The sequence below is a fragment of the Octodon degus genome, unplaced genomic scaffold, assembly GCF_000260255.1.
Source record: "Octodon degus isolate 3935 unplaced genomic scaffold, OctDeg1.0 scaffold00080, whole genome shotgun sequence".
NCBI lineage: Eukaryota > Metazoa > Chordata > Mammalia > Rodentia > Octodontidae > Octodon > Octodon degus.
The window spans coordinates 6,952,537-6,964,361 of NW_004524656.1; the positions used below are offsets into that span (position 1 = coordinate 6,952,537).

At 41.1% G+C, this 11,825-nt stretch overlaps 2 protein-coding genes across 4 annotated transcripts in view; both read right to left on the reverse strand.

The window, feature by feature from the left end:
- The window catches only part of Atp5mg (ATP synthase membrane subunit g), an 8,482-nt gene extending 5,298 nt beyond the window's left edge, over positions 1–3,184 (reverse strand). Inside the window, exon 1 of the mRNA XM_004636450.2 lies at positions 3,083–3,184. Within this exon, the coding sequence (XP_004636507.1) occupies positions 3,083–3,134 (52 nt within the window). The 5' untranslated portion in view covers positions 3,135–3,184. The remainder of the gene's footprint in view (positions 1–3,082) is intronic.
- Positions 3,185–7,957: 4,773 nt separating this feature from the next.
- Positions 7,958–11,825, reverse strand: part of Ube4a (ubiquitination factor E4A) — a 40,950-nt gene continuing 37,082 nt past the window's right edge. For all 3 annotated transcript variants that reach the window (XM_004636451.2, XM_023721096.1, XM_023721095.1), the window contains exons 19-20: positions 9,958–10,115; positions 7,958–8,153 (exon numbers count right to left, since the gene is read on the reverse strand). In XM_004636451.2, coding sequence (XP_004636508.1) covers positions 8,027–8,153; positions 9,958–10,115 — 285 coding nt within the window. In that variant the 3' untranslated portion in view covers positions 7,958–8,026. The remainder of the gene's footprint in view (positions 8,154–9,957; positions 10,116–11,825) is intronic.

Sequence of the window (11,825 nt, forward strand, 5' to 3'; positions counted from 1 at the left end):
AAAAAGAAAAACATAGCACTGCTATTGAAAGTTTGGAAAAAATCTAAATGAGTCATTATAATAAATGACTGAATAAAAGGTTTTTTATTTTTTTACAGAATTCCACTTATTATATATAGAGACTCCTTTCTGTATATAATAAGATAATTTTTTTTTTTTTTTTGGTGGAAGCAGGGGTTGAATTGAGCTATCTCCCCAGCCCCTACAGACAAGTTCTTGTAGTTCAGGGTGGCCTTGAACTCTCTGAAATCCTCCTGCCTCAGCCTCCCCAGTGTTGAGGTTATATGTATGCATCACTACAACCAGTTAGAAACTGCATTCTACAGGAGATGGATCCTCTCCCACCTGGGCTGCAAACCTACCCTATGCATTAGACATAGTTACTTCTAAAGAGCAGACTTGGAAGGGGAAAGTAATTTTACAGTGCTAGAACCTATCAAACACTATCTTACCCAAGCAATGAAAATTGTATCATCAGTGGTACTACATGGATATGCCTCCTGGTATATTACATGGTATTACCTCCTGATATGTCATTAGGGCACCTCGACTCTGGTATTTTCTCAAAATCTATTGTTCTATACTAATCACAAAACGCTAGATAAATCTACATGGAGGAATACTCTTCAGAGTATCTAGATAGCCAGATGTGGTGGTACATGTCCATAATCCCAGCATCTGGGAGAGAGGAGACCGGTTCTAAGTTCAAGACCAGCCTGGAATACAAATGTGAACTCAAGGCCTGAGCTCTATAATGAGACTGTCTCAAAAAAGACCAATACTTCAAGAAAGTCAAAGTCATGAAATATAAAGAACTGAAATCATCATAAATCAGTGGAAACTGAGAAATGGGACAACTGAAATGTACTGTGGTATCTTGTATTGTATCATTAAACTGAAAGTGATTAAAGGAAAAATTGGTGAAATTCAGGTAAACTGTACTGTTTAGGGAAGGGAGAAAATCAGACTCTATCATAATCTTTCCTGGGAAATGTGATAAAATTATTTTTTTCTATAAGCTTCTTTGGATTGCTTATGCAGGATACTGCGGTTCAATCCCCAGCTCATCATGCCTTACCAGATCTGTGCTTAAATTAAAAGGCAGCCTGAGCCAGGCAAAAGAAAAAAAAAAAAATCCTCAACTTTTAAGGGCCAGGATGACAGCTCAGTAGAGTAAGTGCTTGCCTGGCAAGTGCAAGGTCTTGAGATCAGTGCCTGGTACCACAAGGAAAAAAAAAAAAGAAGAAGAAATATAAGCTTCTTTGTCCTTTAGGGAATGTACAGACATTAATTGATAATTTAGCAAACATGTAACATTCATATTTAATACACAGGCCTGTGATATAAAGAAACATATAAACATGTTTCTGCTTTAACATTCTGGTCCCATCTGAGTCTTCCTTTCTGGGTACTTCTGAAGGGTAACAAAAATTTATTTTGATATTATTTTTCTTTTCCGATTTTATTGCAAACTAGTTTTCAGTTCCCCAGTATGCACCAACTGGAACAGTGATGGAAACCTTTTAGAGCTTTCAGTGATACAGGCAGCCTGCTGCAGCACATGTGCCACAGGTTCAGCACCAACTCAGAAGATGTGAAAACTATCGTAGGACAAAAACCCACTTGAAACTGTGCCTTAAGCCATCCAACACCCAAAGAGTAAAGCCTTCTCCTTAATTCAATAATCTTAGTAAAATAAAAGTTTCGAATGCAAGATCACCTGCGGTACTGTATAAACAGCCTGTCTACTAGACTGTATAGTGAGACAATGGATAAACTGTCTCACTACTAGATCTAGTGAGAAGGTAGAGATCTGACCTCCATAAGAGGAATAATGCATCAACAGTACATAGCACTGTAAGGTCTTCAATGTTTTACTGTTTGCCTGATGATGGAGAAGTAATTTAAAAAAATATCAAATACAGAAAAATATGCTCAAAACCAACGGATTTCTTGAAATTTTGCTTTCTATTCGTATTTCACAATCAAATCTGAATGGAAGCAATTTAGAGATCTGACCTCTAAATATTTAGTACAATACACCACATCTGTGGCCCCAAGCACTCTGGAGCCTGAGGCAGGAGGATCCTTGTGACTTTCAGGCTAGCCTAGAGAGAATCTGTCTTAAAAAAGCAGCCAACCAACCAACATACAATCACAAAGCCCCATCTAGTGAAAAAACTTAACATCAATTTGCCTTCTTTCAGGAATAAAATGAGCAACTATTAATTAGCAAACGAAATATTTACCGACAGAGCATATTATTATTCAGGCCTGTGACTATTCAGGGCTGCTGTTCTGAAATACAGTTCCTACCAGATTCTTCAAAGTGGGGGGAAAAATCTGTGTATGCTAAGCTATACTAACGTAAGTTCCAGTTTATATGAATAATTGTTTTGGACACAGGGTCTAGCTATGCAGTTCAGGTTGGCCTTGAACTCACACTACTGCCCAGGCTGGTCTCGAACTCTCTCGGAGACCCTCTTGTCTCTGCTTCCTGGGTGCTGAGATTTATAGGCTTGCACCACCATTTTCGGTTCACAAATATCTTTTTATGCTTACTAAAGGACTGGGATACTCATCCATAAAGTCTATTTCCACCTATAACCTCCCTCGCATTAAAACGAAGGTAGTCAGGATCTGGCCAGGTCAGAAAGCAAAGCCAACGTTCAAAGCGCATGTATCCTTAAGCATTTCTGTTGATTTTCAAATCGTCCACGCCACCTGCTACTTTTTGGCGTACTTTTTCCAGCTCTCCTAACGAGCCATCATTTTGGTATACCTGAACTTAAGACGTGTACGTGGGAGTCATGGCGGCAACTGCCCGGCAACTGCGGGCTCTAACTCAGCAACTTCTAAGTTGTAAAGAGACCCCAGCGTGCAGCCCAGGTAAGAGAAGAGCCAGAAGAAGGTCTTAAACCCGGCTCCTGTCCTCCACAGCTTCAGGCCGTCAGGCCCCGGCTGTTTCTTCTTCGAGTACGGAAGTCCGCTAAGCCTTCGGACCCCCGCCCGCCTCCCGTCGCCCGTCCCCCCCCCCCCCCCCCCCCCCCCCCCCCCGCCTCGCCAGGCTCACAGCGCTCACCAGTCACTAGCGCCGGGGCCTTCTCTGCGAGGTTTCGGACGAACTGGGCCATAGTTCTACGGTGGAAGGGCTAGTGCACCTACAGCCGGCTGAATGTCACCCCCGGGAAGGACCCACTGCAAGACCCCGTCCCAGCTCAGAGATCAGGCTGCCCTGTCTCGCGCCGGTCCCAGATAGTCAGGTGTTTTGACATCTTTGTGGAATCTAGACGATTAGTGTATCTTATTTAGTCTAGAAGGAGAAAGGCCATGGAGAAAAATGTGATTAGAGGATGGGTACGGGTTAAGACAATGGGGTTGTAAAGCAATGGAATTCCACATAGAAACAGGCATATCTTGGGACAGCCACGCGAGGAGCCCAGAATGCTGACGAATAGGAGGTGCGCATGCGCAATGCTTTTCTGAGCGCAGCCCTTCACTCTCGAGTGAGGAGCGGCATCTTTAAGCGTCTTTTGAACTCCCCTTCGGGGGAGGTCCAAGCGTATTCTGTGAAGTTAGATGCAAAGCAGGCATTACATAAGTTGTCAGATTCAGCCCAGTTCCTCCGTTCTTTCTTTTTCTGTCTTTGAGACAGGGTGTAGCTCTGCAGCTCAGGCTGGCCTCGAATTTGCGCAGTCCTCTTGCCTCAGCCTCCCGAGTGCTGAGATTTCCGGCGGGGGCCTCTGCGTCGGGCCTCAGTTTCTTCCTTTAGTTGATCTTTTTGTAATGGAATTTTCTCCAGCTTCCTAAGTGTTGGAATCCAATTCACGTAATTTTCTGACCTAGCGCACGAAGGGAGCAATGTAGATGAGAGGAACGATACACGTTTACTGAGGGCCTCTCATGTGCCAGGTATTTTGGAATTTAACGAGAGCCTGTGTGTTGGGTATTTTAAATTATTCTGAAATTAATTCCTCTGCTTTGGGGGACAATTCTTTTTATTTTATTTTTTATTTTTTTGGCAGAACTGGGGATTGAACTCAGGCCCTTGCACTTGCCAGGGAAGCACTTGTTCTACTGAGCCATCTCCCTGGCCCCGTGTGTTGGGTATTGTAATACCCCGAGACCTGTGTGTCCCGTGGCTATGGAGTGGAAGCGTCCGCGATCTGAAGAGGTTGCAGCCTAAACCCAGCAGGGGAACGTCCGTTCAGATAAGACATGAGCGTTATCTGGAAAGATCTCTAGAGATCTGTGAGTTGATGTCTAAGCAAACAGTGAAGGATGAAACTTTTAAGAAGTGACGACGAAAAGAACAGAACTATAAGTAATTTATTCCAGAGACCCAAGCAGAAGAAAAGCTGATAGAATGGTCAGTGGGGCAGAAAGGAAAATTAGAAGTGACATCAAAGGCACCAAGAGTGTTTTAACGAGGGGGTGATTTAATGCCTTAGGTACTGCGGAGTAGTCAAATGAAGGACAGGAAAATTAATTCAGCAATATGTTAACTAGAGCAGCTTTGAAATTTAGAATAGAAGCCAGAGTGAATGTGAAGTATGGCTGTAGAGGAAATACAGTCATAGCATAAGGGCATGTGGAATTCAGGGAGAAATTGCTAAGACATGGGAAACTGAGAGTTCTGAGGCAACAAAAGGTGAAGAAATTTGCCCGGGAATTGGGGGCCTTTGTTGCAGGTGGGTGGTATTACGTCTGTCTTGCCACTAAAGTAAAAGGCACTTGCGTCTGTGTGGAAGGAGTAATTGGGAGGCTAATTTTGAAGAGAGGTTAAGGATACACACAGAAGGGCTGTTGAGCAGTGTTAAGAGCACAAGACCGTTTTGATCTTAGTCCATAGCTTGGTATGGAGCTGAGAGGTTGGCTGGGGATTCATCTAGGCTGAAGTTTTGCATGGTAGGGATATAGAAACAATGGGCAAGAAAGGGGAACATGGTAGCAAATGATTGAAACAAAAGGCCCGGGTTTTAGGCCAGATAAGGAAAAGTGAAGCCAAAGGGAGCTAATTAGGGGGGAAAAGCCTTGAGACTCAAATGAGGATAACTCCAGGGTCCCCTTGAGAGATGTGGTGAGCAGGTTGGGCAAGTGACACAAGTCTGACACTACCTATCGAGTACCCAGACTCTCAGAGAGCTCTATTTCTAAAAGTACTAGCTTTTTTTTTTTTTTTAATTTTAGGGAAGGGTCTACAGGGAGTTCAGGGTCTTACTACTAGATTGGACTCGTAGTGATCCACCTCTGTACAGCCTCCCAAGAGCTGGGATTACAGGCACACACTACTATGCCCAGTCTAAAACTACTAGCTTTTAATATGCAATAAAAATGATAACAAAAGTTGTAAGTCAGGTGTTCATTTATTAAATACAAGTTTTGAACAAACACCCCCCAGGCAAGTTTGACAAAAAGTTACCTTCCTGGAATGTTTCAAAACACAGTTAAATCAAGTTTTATTTCAGTCAACCTTTTTTTTTTCCTCTTCACTTTCATTTTTAAGTTACTTTCCTATTTAGCAGTTAGAATATGTGCAGTAACTCCTCCCATGACAACAGTGTAGCATCAGTCTCTGTCTTGTCAAGTAGATTTATACTCTTAAATGGCTGCTTAGCAACCACCATCAAATAAAGTGATGAAGCTTTTGTAGAATGTGATACTGAACAAGAACTGGCACCTTCATGTGCACTATTAAAATACCTCTAAAGTTTCCTTCAGATTTTATGTATTTACTAGAAGCTACTAAAAAAAATGCACAAAACTGACTGCTTGACAAAGCCCATTAAGTAATTTCCCAGTTTTCTTCCAGACTCTTGGTAAGCTGTGAGCAATACCAGAGCTGATTAGTCTTCATTTACCTAACACACCCCAGCAAAGCCACCACATCAAACCAGGTATGTCAGTCTACTTTTACAAAGATTTGGAGTTGCTGCTGAGTTCCAGATGAAATACCTCTTTACACTTCCAAATGTATATATGCACCATTTACTGAGATGGGATTTTTTTAAAAGTCTCTCTTTTTAAGTTCCTAAACTACCTTGCAGAAAGAAGGCACAGAGGAGAATAGTGGCCTTAAGCTATGCATTTGCTTTGTGATGCATTTGAAGATATTCAGCAGCATCAGTGTTGCCACAGCCATTCATAAAGCCCAAGCTTTATAAAGAACAAAACAAAAATGCTTGCTACAAGAGGATTACAATCTGAAGGCTAATCACAAAAGAATACAGATAGTAGAAGGCAGCATAGAGGTTGTTAGCTAGAAAGCTGCTGGGAACAGCTGCTTTCTGAGGTTTTCGGGCCCATTTTCTTGCAATTTTCTCCTGCAACACTCTGATCTTTTTAGAATGATACTGATAGATTTGGATTGGAAGATAAATGCAAGTAGGTGGAAGCCTAATTTTATACACAGCTCATTCTCAGAGAGGGAAAGGAGAATAAATATGAAACTCATTTTAAGAAAATAAATCCTGTCAACACATCTTTTAAAGGCCCACCGGGCACAATGAATCACTCTTACATTCTAGCATTTACAAAAGTGTCCCAGTCTTTCTTTTTCATTTATAAGTACAGCCATAAGTAGCATCTATTTTACATCAGGTCATCTTAGATTTGAGGTTTTGCAGCCGATTACCATTAAAATACATTAAGGACCATTTATAGCAACGTGTTGAAATACTATAAAGTCTCTTTTTTGACCCCTACTTCTAAATTACTTTTCTTGTCCCTATAATATCTGTGAGCTTAGCTGGACACCAATATAAAGATAGTCCACTGGGGACTGCTTCATTCAGCAGGTTAAACTGCCTTTTTAGCAGAGAGTTCTGCTTAGGGTTCAGGGTGTAATTAACATGGCTTGTGGATAAGGTTTTGCTCACATTCCTACTTTGTTAACTGATGACCTAGGGCTATGTTAGAAGCAGCTTTTACAAGTCAGGTCACAGCCTAAACATTAATTATATACATTTTATAGTCTCAGATTTTATTGTCTGGAGTATGTGAGTAAGCATAGCCACACACTGTTTACATTCTTACCATGAAGAGATAAACTGGTAGTTTACACTGGACCAATAAAAGCACATGGTAAGTGTGTGCATGTGCATATACACAATACACAGAGATACACTACTGATAGGTGCCGTAAAATGACATTTTGTGTGGCTACAATATATGTTGCCTAAGTTTTCTGCTCAGGCCTACTCCTTATAGCAACAGATTTTTCATAAAAGAAGAAAAGGCCCAACAGCTTCCTATTTATTCCCTCTCCCCATAATTTTTTCTGACTGAAGTGTCAATATTGCAAATTTGTCATTAGTAATCCTCACGAAAAGGCTGCAGGGCTACATTTTTGGTGGTGACAACCTCATGAGAAAATGTCTGTAATACAGACACTTGAGTTTTAACACAAAATTAAGAGCTACCAACATTGTTCAAAAGTCTATACAAACATATTTGCTTTTATGTGAAAAGTTACTTTAACATTTTAGAATTTTAACAAGGGTTTAAATCCAGATTATGAGGATCTGTAAATATGTAGACTAATGTAGGATTTTCTGATATCAGCTGTTACTCTATATGTGACAATAGACTTAAAAATATAATTTAAGGTGGGAAAAGAAAGAAGAGAGGATAAAAGCTGAAAGTTAGTGGTGGCTTCTAAACTTGGGTGATACTGTAAGAAAGTGTAATTTCCTGAAAGCCAGGGGAACACTGACAAGTTCTTCAGAATTTTTTTTTTCTTGTCTTTTTGAGACAAGGTCTTACTATGCAGTTCAGGTTGGCCTTGAACTCAGAATGATTCTCCTGCCTCAGCCTCCCAAGTGCTGGGATTACAGGCATGTACTACCATGCCCAGCTGCTGTTAGGAAATCTTAATCATTGTAATTTGAGCAATAGTAGTTTTCTAATTTCGTGAAAGGGGAAAAAACAAAGGAAAAGAAAGCAACAGAACCAGAAAGAGGGAGACCACAAGCAATTGTTTATCTACACTTGGCGGTTGCCTTTTGGTTTGTTTAGTTCACAGTATTTATTCAAGTTGCTCCTTCTGTTGTTTCCTTTCTGCAAGCCATCGTTGAATTTTTTCTTTCAGTTCAGTGTTTGGCCGGATCTGGTCCATGGTGAGGGGACTACGGTTAAAAGGATCTGTTTGGTCACTGGTAACAAAGAGAGAAAAGGAATCGGTGTTATCTGTACAAGTTCTAACACCCTAAGCTTAAAGGAGAACATCTAGGTCTCTCACTGCAAGTGCACATGAAGGTAGGGAAGTGCATTAAAGCTGAGTCAAAAGCTGACATGAGTGTTAAAATGAGATGACACAAAATGATGCAGATTTTTTGGTCACTTTTTGTCTCCCTGAAGAACTTTATTTTTTATTTTTTACTGTCAAATTCATATTATTTTATTTAGTAAAATTCTGTATCATTTGTAATTTTTTTCTGCTTTATTACTATTTTGTACTGTCTTTAAAAAATAAAAAGATTTTTAAAAAAGTTTTTTATGGTTTAATGTTAAGTGCCAAGATCAGGGGATACAAACTTGTGAATGCAGTATCATTGGACCTGGGCTAGGACTGAGTCTGGGGATTCCCGAACATGGCAGAAATTCCTACTTGGTGGGGCGGGGTGGGGGAGGTGCTGCGGAGTGGTGGGGGGTGTCACAGGGGGTGGAAGAGGGTCTCACCCACGCTGTGCCTGGGCTGGGACCAGTAGTTGGTCCCACAGGTGCAGGGTAGCCGCAAGAACTTTTAATGCAGCTATTCAGATATTTGCCTTCAGAGGCTTAAAAAAATGGTATATTTGAGCCGGGCATGGTGGTGCATGCCTGTAATCCCAGCACTCTGGAGGCAGAGGCAGGAGGATCACTGTGAGTTTGAGGCCAGTTTGGGCTACACAGTGAGTTCAAGGCCAACCTGAACAGCATAGTGAGACCCTGTCTCAGGAAAAAAAAAAAAAAAAAAAAAAAAGGTGTATTTGGGCCAGGGATATAGCTGAGCAGCACAACACCTGCCTGGCAAGTGCAAGGTCATGAGTTCAATTCCTGCTACAAAACAAAACCAGGGCTGGTGAGATGGCTCAGTGGTCTAAAGCACCTACTTAGAACAAGCTCAGCAAAACAGAGGGACCGCGGTTCAATCTCCCAGCACCACATGCCAGCCAGTCCTGCCCCCTGGTGGGCTGAGCTGGCCACACACAGACACAAAATAAATAAATAAATAAATAAATAAATAAATAAATAAATAAGAGAATATTATCAACAAGTTTATAAAAAAAAAAAAAACCAAAAACAAGCATATCTTTCTGTCACCAGCCATTAGATTTTTTTAAAGGTAGGGATTCTATAGCGTCAAATCGTTGTAAATAACATTTTCTTTTTGTGTATTGGGGAATGAAGCAGGGCCTTCATGCCAAGCAAGTCCTTGCTAGTTTTATTTAGAGGGAGGGTCACTATTTCAGTATTAGAAGCCAGGATCAATTTCCAGTACCACAGGAAAACAATCGCCATATAATTTCAGGTCAACTTATACTTCATGTTGGCTTATCTTTCCAATTTTAGTATTAAGTACTGTCGAAATAAGCACTCTATGTATGTGTGTGTGCATGTGTATGTGTGTGTGTGTGTGTGTGTGTGTGTGTGTACTAGGAATTGAACTCAAGACCTTGTGTTTGCCAGGCAGGTGCTGTACCACTGAGCTATGTCCTTGGCCCCTTGTAACATTGATATAATTCTTCTCTTCCTTTCTCTCTCTTTTTTGTAGTATTAGGAATCAAATCCAGGGCCTTTGGAAATGGGCTTTCTCCCCAGCCCCTTTAAAATGTTTTTATCTTGAGACAGGCTCTCATCAAGTCCTTAAATTGCCCTGCCTGGGCTTGAACTTGTCATCCTCCTGCCTCAGCCTCCTGGAGTGCTGATTACATACAGGATGGTGCCACCATACTTCTCATTTGGGGACTGGCATACCTGAGCAAATGTCTAGCAATGGTGGACCTATCCACAGTGACTCTGGAAGATGGCAGCACCACAGGGTCGGACATCAGTGTGCTCATGATGGGATCCAGGAACTCATCGCAGGCATCTGCGTAGGTCTCCTCTTCCTGCTGCTGGAGATCTGCAAGAGACTGAGAGTACACCTGGCAGTTACAGTGAGTTCACATTGCAGCTGAGACTCAAATGCTCAGTGACTCTCCCTTCATCTTTGTCATTAATAGCCCTTGGCAGTCAAAATGAGAAACTTCAGCTGTATTTTTCAAGAACAAACCAAGACAGATATTTTAGGAGCAAGTTTAGCATTTCATCCCACCCAACGCTGAATCTTAAGTTGGCTCAGCTGGCAGTCACAACTAGAAATGGGTTTAAGTGTTAGCAGAAAAACAGCACCCCACATATGTCTTTCTGGCAACTGTTCTGTTGTAAATGCTGTTCCAAAGAGGATAGGGCAGGAAGGTTATTATTTGCATAATTACAGTCACTGACGTAGTCTGTATATGAAAGCATTTTCTCAGTTTTGGTGCAAACAGGTATAGAAATTTAAAAGTGGCCTCAACATGTGATCCCTAAACAAATCTAGTTCCCAGGGATTCATGTTCCTAGGCTCTAGGCCAAGATGAAGCCCAACTCAATAAAAAAGAAACCAGTCAGGTATGGTGGTACATGGCTGTAATCCCAGAATTTGGGGAGGGGGGCTAAGGCAGAGGATCACAAGTTTGAGGACATTTTGGGTAACACAATGAGACCCTGTCTCAAAAACAAAAATCTCAAAAAACAACCCCCCCCCCAAAAAAAAAAAACAACAAAAAACAACCACCAACAAATAAGAAAGCCAGTGAGAGAAGACTAATTCCAAAAAGGAGGTTTTCTACTGGGGAAGCTGAAACAGGAGGATCGCTACCACTCCAAGCTGTGTACCAAATAAATAAATAAAGGATTTTTTTAAAAAGTAAAAAAAAAAAAAAAAAAGGTTTTCTATTAGACTTCTGGACCATGATTATCACTCTTCATTTTGGCAGTACTAGGGATTGAACTCAGGACCTTTTATTTTTCATTCTGAGACAGGGTCTCAAACTGGTGATGTCCTGTCTCAGCCACCCAAAGTGCAGGATTTATAAGCTTTCTTCATCACTATTATGAAGCTCTGTTGTACTCCAACCCAGGGGATTAGCTGAATATAATATAATGTGCTAACCTCTAAAATGGCCCACCTTGTTTTTTCTCTGGTATGGCAGGTATAAACAGGTATAGTCCTTATGTAGTGCAGGCTGGCCTTGAACTCACTTAAATAGTCTAGGATGGCCTCAAAATCATGGAGATCCTCTTGACTCAGCCTCACAAGTGCTAGGTTCATAGGTGTGCACCACCTCCCCAGCTCAATCTCTAAAATGTATGACAACTACCAACTACAAAGTAGAGTACAGAGGAAATCATTGACTAAAAACTACTCACCCTAGAATTTTATTCTAGAAAGTTCTGTATTAACATTTTAGATTTTTAAATCTACTGGTAATTGTAGACATAAAAGTCCTCATAGTAACATTCCCTATAAACATATACATTATTTCATTTAAAAAAATTTGTACATTATTTCTAATAGAAACACCTTCTATTTCTAGTCTTGCTGTTATGTGTACAAGAATAATGTTTAGGGGCTGGAGAGATGGCTCAGTGGTCTAAAGCACCTACTTGAAACAAGCTTGGCAAAGCACAGGGACCATGGTTCGATCCCCAGCACCACATGCCAGCCAGACCTGCCCCCTGGTGGGCTGAGCTGGCCACACACACACACAATAAATAAATGTAATAAATAAAAATAAATAAATATTTTTTTTTTAAAA